At 45.4% G+C, this 17,699-nt stretch overlaps 1 protein-coding gene across 3 annotated transcripts in view; it reads right to left on the bottom strand.

Moving 5' to 3' along the window:
* Positions 1–17,699, bottom strand: part of LOC8024807 (E3 ubiquitin-protein ligase HERC2) — a 219,161-nt gene that overhangs the window by 171,747 nt on the left and 29,715 nt on the right. For all 3 annotated transcript variants that reach the window (XM_042289815.1, XM_040214461.3, XM_042289816.1), the window contains exons 10-15: positions 11,003–11,185; positions 8,174–8,319; positions 7,049–7,194; positions 6,652–6,768; positions 1,984–2,158; positions 1,235–1,478 (exon numbers count right to left, since the gene is read on the bottom strand). In XM_042289815.1, the coding sequence (XP_042145749.1) occupies positions 1,235–1,478; positions 1,984–2,158; positions 6,652–6,768; positions 7,049–7,194; positions 8,174–8,319; positions 11,003–11,185 (1,011 nt within the window). The remainder of the gene's footprint in view (positions 1–1,234; positions 1,479–1,983; positions 2,159–6,651; positions 6,769–7,048; positions 7,195–8,173; positions 8,320–11,002; positions 11,186–17,699) is intronic.

The following is a 17,699-nucleotide window of genomic DNA, read 5'->3' as shown; positions in this document are numbered from 1 at the left end:
CCAACTATGTTTCTCTGTATTGACACGCTGATCCGGGCAGCTTTGGTTTTCAGTGCTCTTTTCGGCGATGATCATCCAAACGCAACCAAAAACTGCGCTGCTGGACGCAAGTTCGACCTATCGGGTAGTGCTCCAGTGGTGTCTGCAACGGCGCAGGATCTTAACTGTGGCGGTAAACTGCAAGAGGCTTCTACGGGCCAAAGTCTTTACAGGTCTGGATGCCTTCCCGAGTTCAAGGTCAGGCGGTCAGGGTTGCAACGTACGTCGCAGGAAAGTGCGATCGGTCCCTACCCGTGATGTACGACACGATCACGGAGCAGGCACGGGGGATGCGGTTCATGCGGTCATTTGCGAAGTGCCACATTTCGTTGGACGCCGCCGATGATGTGCTTTGAGAACGTAGCACTGATGACGACAGGAACGACAGCATTAGTGCTGAAGAGTCATAGTTTCTAGTTGCAGACAGAGTGAGAACGACAGGGAGCGGCTTCACTTGTCCCGCCTCCAGCGCAAGCTTCTTAGCTTCGATAACAAGTGGGAATCTCATGCACCTCGTGCATGCATGCGCAGCCAAAGCACGCCAGAAGGCATCAAGCACACGCTGGAGGCTGGGCTCTCGAAAGAGGCTCCCTGCTGTTTTCACATGTTTGCCGTAGAATGCATCCCTAAGTATAATTATCTTTCTTTTTTTGTAGATGTGCAATGACTCACGATTGAGTCGACTTACAATCGTGTAAATACGGCATTTTGTTCTGCAAAAGCTCGTCGCCTAGCACCCGCTTCTCCGCAATGTTCTGCCTTGTTTCTCTGCATACGTCCCACTCTCCGCTCATCGCTGAATGTCAACATTACCACCTCCTTTCAATATTTAACAACACCGGCAAAAGATGCACTTTCACTTGCTTTGGCGCAGGTTTTCCCGTCAATGTGCCAAAAAGTAAAACTGAGATCCGGAGTATGTCTGCGCAATGCGGGCAAAATGGTGTCGTTACGCGCCATCTTCAGGTACGTCACGACACCATTTTGCTCGCATTGCACGAACGTGCTCTTGCTTTTATTTCTCGGCACAATGTAGCCGAACAAGACACCCCCTATATTTTTTTTCCGAGGACAGAAAACTACTGAAAACAAGTTTGAGATACCTTTAGAGGTGTATGAATGCGAGAAACCGGTGAAGGAAGACACTAGGAAGCAGCGTAGAGTCAGCACTTCCCCCAGCCTATTTTCCCCTTACCTGAAGGTAACCACACGCAATGCCCGCGAGCGTCTTTCCAGCAGGGGGCACGACGGGGAAACGCCTGGCCTCCGCGGTTGGAGCGCGACCTGCCGAGTCGCCACAGCTCCACACGTACAGCTGTCCGTCCTGCGTGACTGCCACACAGTGCGACGACCCCACCGAGAGTTCGACGACCCTGCGACCTTCGAGACCCCCAACGACCTTGACCCGACCTTCTAGGTCGTGCTGTTTGCCCATGCCCCTGCAAAAGCAAAAAAAGAAAGTAGCGGCACCCATTTTTGCTCGACTGACCTCCCGTCGAACGTCGATTACAATCGTGAAGCACCTGGAGGCACACTTGAGGTGCAGTCGAGTCAACTGAAACCGCTCGTAAACACTTACGACGAGCGAACAAATGGGCGCCATCCAACCCCTAAAGCACTCCCAATCTGCATATACATTTATTCACTTCTTTACTTATCGTTCTTTCACCATGGCTCCAAATAATTCCGACAATGTTATCAGCGAGCACTTATCATGAATAGCAATTACATTTGATCTCGAAAATACTGAAAAACCTTGTCTAGTTATCCACAAATCGCGAGTGTTTCCAGGGCTACCTGATAGGTGGCACCAATCTGTTCTCTCGTCGTAAGCAATCACAGGCCGTCGCAAAGCAAGACCTTCAGACACAAATCTGTGAACCAGCCTCGAGTGATTGGTGAATGTGTGCAGATATAAGCGAAATTACACCAAGTCCTGCTCACCACATGTAAACGGTGCCAGCACGTGACAGCGCCAAGTTGTAGTGCGTGCAACACAGCACGCGAGCAACCTCCACGCCTTGCAGGCTGTCGACGAGTCGAAGCGAGCCCTTCAGGTCTTCAGAGTCACCCTGGCCCGGTTTGCTGTCCTCCCTATGTCCAAGTGAGAAGACGAGGCCTGTCCAGGACATAACGAGAAAAACAAGTAAAGAAAACACAGCTTAACCCCTTAGCAGTTTTTGACCACAATCTAATTTTTTGTTCATTTCTATCATCCCTGTGGCTACATATGTCTCCACAACCAGAGACATTTTTAAAAATGTGTACAATAAAAAATTGTACAGCCCTTCCACTTCACGTGAAGATGAAGGACGATTTCTAGGACGACCTCGAGGACGACATCTAGGACGACCTCAACGACAACTTCTAGGACGACCTTGAGGACAACGTCTAGGACAACCTCAAGGCCAACTTCTAGGACAACCTCGAGAACGACGCCTAGAGGACGACACCTAATATGACCTCTCGGACGACCTCAAGGACGCCACCTAGAAGACAACATCTCGGATGACCTCAAGAAGGATTTCTAGGGCGACTTCTAGGATGACGCCTAGGACGACCTCAAAGACGACATCTAGAACGACCTCGAGGATGACGCCTAGAGCCCGACGCCTAGGACAACCTCTTGGACGACCTCGAGGACGATGCCTAGAGATGATAACAAGGGATCAGAACCTCGCTATCTAATAATGCCAAGGAAGGCTGACTCACGCTGGTTTCCCCCTCTTTTTATTTTTATTTATTCATACTTGCCACAACTAATGGAGTGCTTTCTGTCAATATCCGCGGATGCATTCCCACATCCTAGTGCATTACAGCTTCGCCGTAAAACCATGTGCTGCCGAGAGACGGCAGCGCTGCAAACTAAGCTGTGAACGAGCCTGGGTAATCCAAAACAGCTAAGAGGTGAGTGAGGGTGCGCGGACAAGCAACACTCGTCCTAAACAGTTTGGGGACAGCTCTAAGTGAGGGAGCTAGGCTCACCAAAACGGTTGATACAATAAGGAAGCTTATTTGAATGGTGTTACCCCACTGTAGCTTCCGAATCACATCCCTAGTTCCAGAACTGTCCCATTTCAAACCTTTGTTTCTAAAAAGTGAAGCTTTCCAAGCCTACGTGGTTAAATCTGTTGAATGCCCTAAGCCACCGAAACTTAGTGTTTTTATCACCAAGAGGTTCCTCCGATTGGAAACAATACATAACTCTCCCTCAAGCATCCTCAGTGTGCATATAAGCGAGTGGGTAAGTAAAACATTGTCTCACTGAGATATTTCGTCAAATGCAATGAAGGTGCTATCATCCTTGGTGGAATTTTCATAGAGCGGCACATGCTATTGGAATAATATGCAATGTGACACATGGCAAAAGAATTGTGAATGTATAAACATGGGTGGGACAGATCAAACTGGTTTTGGAGGCATTTTTATTGCAGAAAAGCCTGCATTTTTGAGTAGTTTAGGAGCAGAAAAGTCCATTTTGGAGCACTAAGGATAAAAAAATCTGTATTTTGAACCACCTTCGGAGTAACTGTGACATAATTTTAAAAAAGCATCTTAGCAAGTTGTACATGAGTTACAATTCAAGCAAACTAGGTTTATATTAGTGTTGAAGAGTATTGAATAGAATTTCACTGTGAAATACTTGAAATTGCAAACAGAAATAGATTTGATTCTAGGAACAAATTTCTATTAAAAATTAAGGGGCAAGACTCGGGAACATTAATGATACATGCTACAGTGTAGACTGCATATAACGTATGTCGCGGGAGTCGCGAAAATCCGCACTATAAGCGGTACCGTGCTATAACCAAAACATCGATTTTTCAGGCCAAAATACATGCCATGAGACAACTTACCTTCGTAAAACGATTTATTTTATATTAGATGAAAAATAAAGCTTACTTTGAGGAAAGCCTTTATTTTACCAGACTAGTACACTTCTCTCTCAAGTGTGTCACATTTTGAAAGAAATGAGTGATTTTTGCCTGTTGCAGCCTTTTAACAACGTCGCGGGTTGCGGACGGACGTTGCGAGCGTTCAGGATTGCTAACCCTAATCACTCTTCTCCGGAGATGAAAACGCGTGAAAATTCGCATCCTTTATACGGTACGCGCCAGTAATACCTTCAACTTGAGCACAGGCATGAAATGCTCCAAATAAGAAATCCCGGCGATGTTCGAAAACACAAATGCTTAGAAAGCACCACTGTACTCGAAGTAAACAAACACGACGACACGGGCGTTTCTGCCGTCTTGAGAGTGCCGCCACGACATTGCCACACGAGTAGGTGGATCTTCCCTTCTAGTACGTGCTGGGTTATCATAGTGACACACAACGAAAATTCACAGTCAAGGATAGCGCTTTTACGCAGAACGATGAGCTTCCACCTCGCCGTCTACAATAGAGTTGGTCGTGACTACGACGACGATCACAACCGACGCCATGTTTGCGGATAGAAGAAGGGGCGTGAGAAGAAGCCGGCACGCGACCGGCATGCAACGCGCGCGAACACGTCTCCTCGACCTGCGATTGTTCTGTCGGCCCGGTTGTTTCCAACCTTTCCAACGCAGCGGAGGGACGCACGCACGTGCACGTGCTTCAGTTGCACGTGCACGACACGTGCAACTGAAGCCTCTCTTTGCTTTTCCCCGCTTCTTCGAGCAACCTCCTTGCTCCGCGAGTGCCGCTTGCGGCTAGCGCCAAAATCTAGTGTCGCACAGGGAAGCGTGCTTCGCCAGTCGGCGGTCGGTCGGATCGGTCGGTGGGCTGTTCCAGAAACCGCACTATAACTAGTATTTCCCTTCGCGCGCCTGCATTTTAAGCGGTATTTAATTACATGGAGTTCTATGGGAGGCGAACCGGTGGTTTAAAAAAGCCGCGTTATACCCGGTCCTGCACTATAAGCGGTTACGTTGTAAGTGGTCTATACTGTACGTTGCATTATAACATACTGTATTTACTCGCAGAATGAACGCACTCTTTTTCCGAAAAATCGATGCAAAGTTGGGGGGGGCATTCATTAGGCAAAGTAAAATTTTTGCGTCTGTATTTACTCGCATAATGAAGGGACCTTTTATCCTGAAAAATCGAAGTAACTTCTTATCTCTTTGCGCGCGGCGCCCGACACCGTAACTAAACTAAGCTGTGAAAAAAAAAAACTCCTCTTTGTTTTGTGTTTTTCTCTTAGTTCCTTGTTGTTGTTTTTTGTTTTTTTTGCAGTTTTTTGCAAGCTGTCTTGTTTGCTTAGGCGAGGGCTCTCCGCTTATCTTTCTTACCTCCTTGCGCGGCTCGCCACGCCACGCACGGCCCCCGTAACCAAACAGCGCTGTGCAAAAAGAAAAAAAGAAAAGCTCTTTTTATTTTTTTTTATTTTCTCAGTTCCGTGCTTCTTTGTTTTTCTTTTCGCTGCCTTTTGCAAGCTGTTTCGTTTGCTTAGAGGGCTTCTCCGCTCCTCTTTCTTACCTCCTTCAGCGCGGCGCGCAACCCCCGTAACCAAACTGTGCTGTGCAAAAAAAAAGCTCTTCGTTTTTTTGTTTTTTTTTTCGTTCCGTGTTTTTTTGTTTTGCCACCTTTCGCAAGCTGTTTCGTTCGCTCAGAGCGCTTCTCTTTCTTACTTCCTTGGACGCGGCGGCGCGCGAACCCAAAGTCCAGACTGCGCTGTGAAAAAAAAAAAGAAAAGCTCCTTTCCGTGTTTTCTTTTTCTTGCTTGTTGGATCTTTACGAATTTTTTAACGCATTTTGCAAGGCGTTTCTTGTTCGCCCACGCTGCCCATGCATTCGCGAGCTCGTTGCACCAGAATAGAAAAGTGCGTTCATTTCGCGCGCGTTGGGGGGGGTCAAAATTTTGACGTAAGAGTTGGAGTGCGTTTATTACGCGAGTGAAAAAAAAAAGTCAAAATTTTGAGAGCCGACTTGGGGGTGCGTTCATTACGCGAGTGCGTTCATTGTGCGAGTAAATACGGTACATCATAGCACGTTTGATCCCTCGGATGGATAAAAGGATGAATGGACAGATATGACTGAACCAAAAAATTGGGTGGCGCCGTGCGCCACCTGGTAATAAAATAGTCATGGTTGCCAACCGAGCTCTCACTTTCTGCTAGATCTAGCGTTACCGTAATCTTTGGTGCAGCATGGTGCAAGTTTAGTTGATTTCACGCTCTTGGCGCCGCTAGGAGCAGGAAATTATAAATGTATCAAAATGGTGCAATTAGTGCAGCTGTCCTCTCCCTGTATAAAGGACTCTTCTACCCATGCGCCTTTTCTTTGGGGGCATTGCATCATTTTCTCTAAAATTTGCCTTGCATACAATTTGACCATGAAATGCCTCTATGCCTATTAGGATATTCTAGTATGCAGTTTCTAACCTGCTACATAGCACTGCTTCTATGCAGTGGGAGAAAGCGGGGAGTGTTGGCACACCACTCACCCTCCACTTTGCGGGACACTACACCACTGGGCGCGTACACTATTAAGTCCAACCCACACCTGCGCCTTGTTGCCGACACTCTCTTCCAAGGCCCCGCTACGACGCGACCAACACGGGCAAGCAAGGTCCGTGCAGGGTTCCCGCACAAAACCTTCAAAAGCAAGCAACACTTCTCCACGTACCAGCATCTGTGACTGCAAAAACAGCTCCAGACTCTCCGGTTCCACACGCCACGCCCACCACCTTATGTCCCCTCAGCGGGGCCAGGTGAACCGCAATGTTGTGGTCTTCGCTGTTGCCTGTTAACGAGACAGCCGTCAAGGAAACCTCACCCCATAGTCGCAGTACAAATAAAGACGAAACGAGACTATAGTGATTGGCACGACGGGAACAACGGGGAGGTCCTTCAGTTGAACCGCCCTTTCGCACAAGCTTCCCACCTTTGATCACATTTTGGCATCTCGCGATCCTTGAGCGTGCATACACAGCCAAAACAGTGCGGAAGGCACCGGGTGGAGGCGGGGCACTCGAAGCAGACGCCCCGCCGTCCCCGTCCCATCAAAGGCGAGGGCAACTTACCGTGGCCCCAACAGCTGCGACACCCCTTCGTCCAGACGTACAGCTGACCGCCGGCGGTGAAGGCTGCGCACTGCCGAATGCCGCACGAGATTCCCTTCACTCCTTTTCCGCTTAGTGCATGGATCAAGACCGGTGTTTCCTTTGAACTGCAAGACCAATCCAAATGTGCATGAGAACTCAACATTTACACTTATACTCGTCAGATCAAGAAAAATGAAAGACGTTTACAACTCCCTGTAATGCCGAATTAGAGCGCAGCTCTTGAGGAGGACGAGGGGAGGGTACGGGGGGGACGGGATGCCTCTCCTCCTTCCTCCTCATCTAATCCTCCCATGCTCCTCGCCTCTTTCCCCTCTTCTCCTTCCTCCCTCCTTCTCCCCCTCCTCCCTCCTCCCTCCCACGCGGTGCATTATGGGAAATGTCCCATAATGCAACGCGTGCATCACCGCACAATTACACTGACGCCGACGCCAACGCGTTACGGCTACGCTGACGGCGACGGTGACGCCACTCAACCCGGAAACGGGCGCTAAGAGCTGCGCTCTAAAAAGCAAGTTTCGTGGATTGCTCATACGCTGTGGGAAGCAATCCTTGCAAGATCTCGTAGTCCGAGGAAGAAGCAATGACTTTGGCGTAAGAAACGTGTACGTCTTGGTAAAATAAAACATAGCTAATCTGAATTGCACTTCAACATATCTTAATTCTCTACAAAAAGGGGGTAAATTAGTAATGCTCAGCAATGAGAGGGACTTTCTTTATTGCGGTTCTTGGTGTGACAACAAGTATAGCCTGCATAATGTTCAAGACCCAGTTATACTCAACTTTTAAAATCGTCAGAAGGTACCAGAGTGTAGCGTAAAAGCTCTTGACAGTCTTTCTTGTGCATCTACTGCAGCCCATAATCTTTGTGCAGTATCGAGTGTCGGGCACTGTGTCACATCTAAACCGCTATTATGCAAATGGGCGACTCGTTCAATGTCCGACGATGCAATCTTGCGTCGCAAGTGTGGATTGGCTTTGAGGTAAATACTAATGGCCCCTACTGCCTCCAGTATGGTTACGAGAAAAAGCTTGTGCACGAAACGCAAGATTGCGACACAATTCGTCACTCTTAGCGAAACTCACCCTTCGTCACCATGCAGGAAGCAGCCGCCGTCGCCGCAGGAGAACACTTCCCCGTCGGCGGTCATTGCCAGAAAGCCATCTGCCAGGGGGTGACTCGAGACCTCCACCACTTCGCGACCATCAAAGCCCTCGATCATGCGCGGACCCTGCAACACCGAGCACCTCTCGATACAGTTAAGAATCCCGATTTCAAAAGTTTATTTTTAGCAAAACTTGGAGGGTCTCTTCCACGGTTCATATCTTGATGTAAAACTGCATTTAACAGAATTTACTCGCATTGAATTACCATTTGTTGAAAATCTAGTGTCCGTGGGAGTTTAGTTCTATCGTATTTCCGGCTCCCGAAATCTTTCGAATCGGAAAAAATATTATCCACACACACTCACCCGTGCATTAGGAAACAGAGAATGCTGTCTAAATTGCAAGCAATATTTAGAAGAGATCCACGGCATGTGGCGTATGCCGTTCTAAAAAACAAAAAAAAAGTGCAAAAGCCAATAAGCTTCTGCGCATGCGTACAGTCTCTCCCTAGGTCTACCTTCCCACTGTCGCCATTTTCGCAGGGCACCGTCCAGCACGACCGACATTGTCGGCATCTATCTTCGCGCATAATTAGTCTGTTTTGACGCTTTGTCCTTTTAGTGCCAATAGTATGAGGTATAAAAAGCGCCGAAAACCGACACGACGGCACAATGTCAATGTGTTCTGACAGGCGGAGGCACGTTGGGCTGCTCTTCATCTGTGGTTCGCGGACAACTCCCCAGATGGCGCCCGTTCCTCAACAAAGGTCCCGTGCGACGGCTCACTACCATGCACCTTTAAACCTCTCAGGATCTCTTACTATGAGAGATGACACAATGAAAAACAGCCCACAAAGAACAATGGGAGAGAAATACATAGAACACACAAGCGCCGACTTGCAACTGATATTTATGAAAGGAAGAAAAAAATGATGTTCTTAGATAAAAAAAAAAAAAAAGATGAAGCACAATAAATTTACACCGTGAGTAATTAAAAAACTAATAAGAAACTTATTATTTCTTATCATAAATGAGGCAATAGACAAATATTAAATAAATAAACAATAAGTTTCTTATTACAGTGGAACCCCTTTATAGTAAACTTGTTGGGACAGGCAGTAATTATACTATATATCATGAGCACCTTAAAAAATTTGTTATTAATGCTATAAAAAGGGAGTAGAAATTAATAAAATGTTAATTAGACCCCCAAAGACAGACACCACAACTATAAAAATACCACTTAAGTTACAATAAACATTGGCTTGTTTTGTAGGTGCTTTGTGCTTCACAAGAAAGCTCTTGAAACTCGTCACGTAAGCACAGCGTTGCCTGTCAGCATCTGCTGCATTTAGAGCCCTCCCAACTGCCCAAAGCCAACAAGAGTTCACGTCTTGTAGGGGTGGGTTCAGGTTCTTCCTCTGGGCAGCACTTGCTCGGTTCATTATTCAACAAACGCGTCAGAAACAGCGCCTTTGTCGCCCGACCTCCAATGAAAACTAGGACAGTCCCCCGCCTTGAAACGTTCAGACTATCCGTCTGATGCCTCGAAGTCTTTTTCTCTCGTAACAGGTCCACTGACTGGCACGTTTGCAGCGCACGCTTGTCGAAACCATACGAACAACACTGTACCAACGTTCTCCTTTTTGGAGCTTTTTGCAGTTTCCACTGTTTCCATAGGCAATTATGTTCTCAATACGCTTCCTGTTTTCCCCTCAGGCCAGCACAGTTGCCACAAAAATGCCAAATTCATCTGCAGTTCGCTTTTGAGTTCGGTCGTTACCTGCTTTTTGAACATCGTAGTTGAAGCCCGACGCAGATCGGTCGTGATGTGCAGTTCAGCCCCAAACACCCCAAAAAAAAGCAGCCCCTTCTCAGTCTTGTTAGGCCTATTGTTTTGATATGGCAGACGACTGTGGGCCTCCGAGAATGGAAACAGTCATGAGCAACCACAGCACCACTCAGAAAGACATCATCGTACGACATAGCACTGAAGCGCTTTGGTAATTAATGCACACTTTGAGAGTTTCTAGGAGCCGATCTACACCGATCTCACCAAGAAATTATGCTAATGCGGGGAGAGAATTTTCATTGGCACTGCTGTGTCTTACTACAACCGCTATTCCCAGTGTTGACGGTTTACTATATCAGGATTTTGAGCCATAGAGGAAATGGGAATTCGCTCAGGACTAATGCTTCCTTCTACTATAACCAGAGTTTTACTATATGCGGAGTTACTATAATAGGGTCCTACTATTTTTGTAAATACACATGGTGTGAATGTATTGCGCTTTGTCCTTTTATTTCTTTTTATCTACAAAGACCATTTTTCTCTTCCTCTCATAAATATCAGTTGCGAGTCAGCACTTGTATACTCTGTGTTTCTCTTCTCTTGTCCTTTGTTTGTCACTGTCTCAGTACTAACTCACCCAACTCGGCACTTTTCTACGATAAGAGAATAAGAGAACACGCATCTGTCGGGTAGCCGTGGGACACTAGGCATTTCCGTCCTACTGTCTTCGCCCATCATTCTTTCTCTCTTGGCCTACTTTGGACAATACCACTTCTCATAGGTGAGGACACATTTAATCTCGCAAATAGCGCAAAACCTTCGCTCTGGTCAAATGCAGTTCACTTCAAAGATGATGCCAGTGTCGTCTACCAAGAACTCAACCGTAAGCAAACGCAAGTGCGTGAACGGACCTTTAGGCTGGTTTCTGCACGAGCCAGAAATGGGGGAAATGTTGACCCGATGCTTCCCGTGACAATGTTGCGCCAAGTGCGGCAGACCGGGAAGAGTGAGACTTACGCAGTTGTCCTGTTGCAGAGCAAACAGCCTGCCCGAACTGCTCAGGACGAGGAGGCCGTCCCTGAAGAAGCGCATCTGGACCACCGACAGGTCGGCCAGGTTGCCCAGACTGACCGGCTCGGCACCCTCCCAGGAAGACCAGCTCCAGGCCAGCACGTCTTGGGTGGAACTCCCGGCAGCGCTCTGAAAGAAAAGCGGAAGGTATCGACGACCGCTCCAAGGGAATTGCGACGTCCCCAGAAAGAGCCCCTCTCTTCTAGACATCGCCCCCTACCCCATTTTTGTTCCTTTTTGAGAAGATGTAAAGCATTTATTCTCAAAAAAAAAAAAAAAAACGAAAAAAGACGAGATTTGCATTAACACGGTTTAGGCAATTCGTGCAAAAGGTAGGCAAGAAAAGTTTTGAGAGCAATGGCATCCGCTCTTTTAAGAGGAGGCGCACCTCAGAGCCCCATAGAGAATACATGAGGTCTTTCACCAACTTAGAAAAATTCGCACATAATAACGGCTGCACGGATCTTCTTGAAAATTTCGGCTTTAAAGACATAGAGTCATTATCCAGACATTAAGTGGAACAAATGTTTTATTATAAATTTAATTATATTCTTAAAAAAATCATGAAAATGGTCAAAATCGGCTAATTCGACACTCTTGCGCTCGGAGCGAATTTACAAAATTATCTAAATGCAAACAGAAAAAGTGTTTTACTTAATGTCTTTTAGATTTATTACGGAATCGAATAATATCCAAATTATTCATGTAAGTCTATCTGTTCCGTAACTACAGCGAATATAAAGAACCAAGGTGTCGGTGCTTGTTTTCGTTGATTTTAAGGTACCTCTCTCTCCTGTGCGGTGGCGCTTGCTGTCCAGAAAATGCGAAATCGTCCGTTCGGCGATCGGCCGGATCGGCACAGTGCAAGGTGTTCTTCCGCGGCCGTATTCCGCGCCCGTATCCTGTTTTATTCTGCACGCCAAGGCGTCAGTGTGCGTGTCTTGCTTTCCTGGTTCTCGGTGGGTAGGTCTCCGTGTTTTCGCACGTGGCAGATTCACCTCGGAGCTATGGTTCGAAGACAACCGTCCTGTAGCAAGCGGACCGCGAGGTGTTCCATAACCTCGCAGTCTGTCAATGCGTTGTGCTTGTTTGTACTTTTTTTTTCTTTTAAAAACAGGCTTTTTTGTTTTACACAAAGTTTTATTTTATTGTTATCTTTCATACAAACGTCCTTCGGCCTTGGGGTCGTGGAAATCGGGGATGAAACGTGCACACAGTAGATCATTCTCTGCCTCCTTTTTATTTTTTACGGACATCCTGTGACCTCCGTACGGTTCGTGGTCACCGCAATCTAACGCGGGGAAAAACGGGTCACCTGCTCTGTAGTCAGGGAATTCCTAGGGGAGGGTGATAACTCGCTGTTCTTCTGGAAATTCACATATTGCCCAAAAAAAATGACATGGGTAATGATTAGGGTATGTTTTTTCCGGTGTTTATTTTTGAGCAAAAATCAGCGCATGTTTTTCGGTGCCTATTTTTTTAACACCAGTGTATTATGGTTCAACAACTCGTGATGACGCTAAAAGGCGTTGATAACCAAGGAAAAATGCGATTGGACAAGAACATTTCATATTTCCAATTCTATTCACATATCTCATACGCTCTTCTCGTGGGAGAATCTATCGCAACGAAAAATTCATAAGTCATTGAGCTGTGAATGCATACGCAGTGTACAATCTTTCGGCCTAGAGAGGTATTGCGCACGCTCGAACGCGTTTCACAGCCCAGTAGACGAAGTTGGTGGCACCCAGAAGGCGAGTTTTTGAATGGTCTGTAGTAGGCAAAAGAAACAAATAACAATCAACGCATATCAGTTCTCCAAGCGAAGAGGCGCGTTTCTAAGGTCAATGGTTCTGGACGGCACTAATGTTGTTGGCGTTGTCTTCCAAGAACCACACCGACCTCTGAATAGGCACTGGAAGGATGGAGGATCGACGAGATAAAATGTTTCACAAACTTCTACAGAGGAGGCGTTTCGAAGAAACTAGCCGTCGCTAGGGCAGGAACAGTCACCGACTCGAGTGTTTTGGTTTCATTCAGACCGAATATTTCCAACCACCGTAGTTTTTCGGTTGTAACCAATTTAGTATTTTCGTCACCGGCGGATGCTTATTAACTCCGAATAATAAAGTTTGTCCTGAAAATTATGGCTTTTTTTTTTTCTTGGTGAATAGAGGTGATTTGTTGAGTTCAAAACTTTGCATTATGAAAATAACAAACATTGAAATGCTGAACACCGGATAATGAAGTTGCTAAAAGGCCAAAGCGCCGGAAGGCAACCCTGAACCGCAACAATATTTATTTACTTCGACTTCGAAACATATTTCTGAAAGGAAAACTGGATTAGGGCAAGAAAGAAGGGAGCATGGAAGGACCGGGAAGGGAAAGGTAGTTTGGAAGAACAGAGTGAGGAGAATAGAGAGTTTCAGCAGATCGTTTCCGCATCATCCGCCCTGAGAGCTTGAACTACACAGAAAAGACTGGAGGCGTGCATGCTCAGTTGCGGTGCCTTCTTTGGGGATCCCGATATGGAGGAGAAAAATGGCCTGTTAAATCTCGCTACCTCCAAAGCTGACTGGTAACATCACGCAGAGGAAATGGCGGCCAAACGTTCCGGGTGTAGCAAATCAACCCCCTTCCGAGATACGCTTAAGAAGGTGATGCTTATGTTATGTTTGCAGCGACGTATAGCAAACACCTCAACGATTCCTTTAAACCCTGACCTATGCAAATGATAATCTACAACGCGGTCAAAAGCGATGTCTTGGGCACCCAGATACGTTGTTTTTGTTCGCACTGCAGATTATCGGTGTCCCGAAGTTAGCACAAAGAAGTTCAAAGTGGGGAGTTTCTGTGTGCCTAACAGAAAACGAAGCACCCTAGACATTCCATAGCTTCGCTTAGTGAAGTGGCCTATTAATCCTTGGGGTCTCGTGCCTGTTCTGAAAACGGGCAAAAAAAAATCATGTAATCCTACGTGATAGCGTGACACGAAAACGTCATCTTACGTAATCCCTTCATACAAACTGACATCATCTTACGTGATCACGTGACACAAACACGTCATCTTACATGATCTCGTTACACGAAATGACGTCATCTTACGTGATTACGTTACACGAAATGACGCCATCTTACGTGATCACGTTACACGAAATCACGTCATCTTACGTGATCACGCGACGCGTCATCTTACGTGATCACGTAACACGTCATCTTGTAAGTCAACCTCTCCCCACAGCAGCGCGCTCTGCGCTTCCCGGGCCTGTGCAGTGCTGTAGTCGAAAGCAAGCTCCCTATGGCAAGCGAAAGCTTCTGAAGTCTCACATTGAGAATACTCGCAAGCGACCGTCTGTGGAAGCTTCGCACGTTGAGGTTTTTGGTGAGATTGAGCCATCGTGTTCCATTAACTATTGTTGAAGTTATCGTTCAATAAAGCCCTAAAAAAATATGAATGCAGTTGGTATAGACATCAAGATCTAATCACAAATGTGGTTTGACGTCGTTTAATTAACGTGTATATACAAGTGTAACAATAAATGAGTTATTTGTGCATAGATGTTTAAAAAAAGTGTTGGTTATTCGACATAGTACTTTGGGAGAAGGATGTGTTCAGGTTTCTTTTCATAAGCGCAAATACACCTGACGCAATAAATAGTGACGATTTCGTCGTTCCAGTGGTGAGGAGGTGATTTCTTGCTCGAAAAAACAATGCCATTTCACAAACCAAGTTCTGTGACATATGCTTTTCCAATGTCTGGCCACTATTTTGGAAACCTTTCAGTCCAAACGAGTATACTTCTGTTTGTTTTCCGCAAAATATTACGCCATTATTCGCGTCTGCAGCTCGACGCTCGCCCTCCAGCGGCGAAAACGGGAACCGCTCTAGTGAGGGTCCCCCGATTCTCCTGCTCAGCGGGCACGGCGGAACTGCTCGCGATCATGGCTCGCGAACTGTCATTTCCGAATGCAAACAACACTCTTCACTATGCCAACGTAGTGCTGCAGCCGGTATGGGATTGCACTTAACTGGAGAGTTTTAGTATTGAGCATAGAAGCAAACGCAAGCGGTGTGTGTTTGCGTTAGAGTTGCGTCCCCCACGTTGTGCGTGCGCCTCATCGCCATCCGCCATCCAAGACCGCAATTTTGGGCTCCGCGCACACGCAGTGTGGAACACGCAAGGCTAACGCAAGCACACAGCGCATGCGTTTGCTCGTATACGCAATACTATATATACTGTTCCACCCGCTTCCAACGCCAACGAAACGTGCTGCAGTGAGCAGACGTGCAAGCAGGCAGGCGTTCCTTCGAACTGGAAAGGCTGAGATTGGCAAAACGACGGAGCGTAGAAATGAAAGTAACTAAATGTTATGAAAAGATTGGTGATTAAATAAAAATATATATTTTTTGCCATTTTTTTACTTTTGGGCATTTGATTTAGAAGGATATTGGCGGCGACTTTGGACGTCTTGCCGATAGTCAAAAGTCGCGACTTTGAGAGCAAAATATATTTTACCCACAATTAATGTAATTTTACATGGGTTTCTCACATTAGCTAGAATGTTTTTATTGATTTTAAACTTTTTTATTTTCTTACATGGTAATTAAAAATGCTGTGATTGGCACCAGTGATGATAATTAGCACACTTTTTATTGTCATATTTGTTCGCGCGTTTGAAATTAGATTATAAGCATCAAAATATATTAGAGCTTAAAAAATTGTGTATTAAAATATCTGAATGTTATTATTATTATTAATACAAATCGCGGCAATGTATGTCCTCAATTAACGCCAAAATAACGAAAATACGCCATTTAACCATAATAGTCTTTCCAGAAAGGTATTATTTTGTTCTCTTTTTAGCATATGAAAAACTCTGAGATCGTTATCAAGATAGACAAACAGTCAAAGACTGAATGTAATATAAAGTCATATGCGTCACGCGTTCCTATGAAAAACCCACACACACACACACATCAGCTGTCTGACTAGGATTTGGTCTTTCGATTGTTGCAGTGAGGACAGCGTTTATTAATTTATACGTTTTGTGGACATATTGTAAAAATTGGAATTATTCTTTTATTCTTGTGCTGGGAATAATGTTAAACCAATTAATAATCTAAATACCCAAAAACCAATTAAAAGGCCCGCATTTCATTATTTTTCATGACAATTATCTGAGCGAGAAAAGGCAGCGAGAACGCACAAATATCAGCACTGATTTTTTCAACTACAACAACTACAAATATCAGCCTGAATCAAACATGTCTGTCACAAAATAAAGTTTCAGCGAAAAACTTATTTAACTAAATAATTACGACGTGAGACTCATCTTGAGTTATGAAGGAATTCGAAATTAAGACCCATATCGAGAAATTAAATCCAAAATAGAGGTTAGCTTCGGTTTCGCTCCAGAGTTAAAAAGCGCACCCTTACGTAAATATTACGCTAAACACCGTTCTTGTTTTCAGGGTAAAGAGGTGACCTGAGCTGATAACACCTTAGCTTCCTCGTATTACAAGAAATAATTTGTGTCGCAGAGTGAAGCCAGCACACTAGGCAGGCTCAACAGCGGCACGCATCTCGGACCCTCACTATAACCGCCATTTTGGAAAATGAGTGGCGCCACCTATAGTTAGTTGGAGTCGCGAATAGCTTTAGAAAAAGCGGAGATGTGTGCCCGCACCCCTTAATTTTATGTCGAATTCGTTAAAGCTTCCTGGGCCTCTACATTCGCATACTTTTACCAAGATTTGTTGACTGCATTACACCGCCACCAGGCATTATCATCGTCCGATCGCATTTCTAATGCACAAAGAATCGTTGCATTACACAAACTTTATACGGAAAACACTGCGTAACTTGTAAAAAAAAAAATCAATTCAGAACAGAAGGTCACATGCTTTGTATTTCCACAAGGCTCCCCTGAAGAGAATATGAACCTTTGGGAGGAAAATTTAACACAACTTAGGTTTCAGTTTAAAAATAATGTGACCTCAAATAATGTCAGGAACTGTAAGAAAAAAAAAATTATGCTAAAACAAGTTGCACCACGAAAGTCACATTATGAATTGCATGACTACTTATTAAAGCAAGCCCTCCTATCCCAACTGACTGGGTAGCCGAGTAAATTAAAAGCAAAAAAAAAAAAAAAAAATCTTGGGCTACCCAAGATTGTTTTTTGTTTCCCAGATTTCCCGGACCGGAGTCGGTCTGGAAAATATGGTCACTTCAACAATACAAGAAACAAACATTAAAACACTAATATAAGGCAGTTAACATAAGAGAGCGAGTAGAAACCCGCTATTCGGCTAAATGATCGCGGCTTTTCTAGCACACTGCACAATTCTAATAACGTAATGTTTTTTTTCTAGAACAGTCGATACACAATTCCTAGCCAGTTACGTTTCCTCTTGGCTTGTGACTTTTAATGCGCTGAATTGCCTTCATACTTTCAAAGATGGTCGGCAGAGCGCAGGATTCAGGCAAGCCTTCTTCAGACCCAAACCCATACGTACATAGTTTTCATATGCGCCGTCCGAGACACGTTTCGAACAAAAAATGATGTATGTGCTCAAACCCGCAACCCCTTTAAAATCTCGGTGACGAAGTGGAAATGACAGTAAGCGGGAAGAACAACT

Source organism: Ixodes scapularis, unplaced genomic scaffold (assembly GCF_016920785.2).
Source record: "Ixodes scapularis isolate PalLabHiFi unplaced genomic scaffold, ASM1692078v2 PGA_scaffold13__105_contigs__length_92229423, whole genome shotgun sequence".
Classification (NCBI taxonomy): domain Eukaryota; kingdom Metazoa; phylum Arthropoda; class Arachnida; order Ixodida; family Ixodidae; genus Ixodes; species Ixodes scapularis.
The sequence above is the reverse complement of the archived record's forward strand: the minus strand, read 5'-3'. Positions and strand labels throughout refer to the sequence as shown.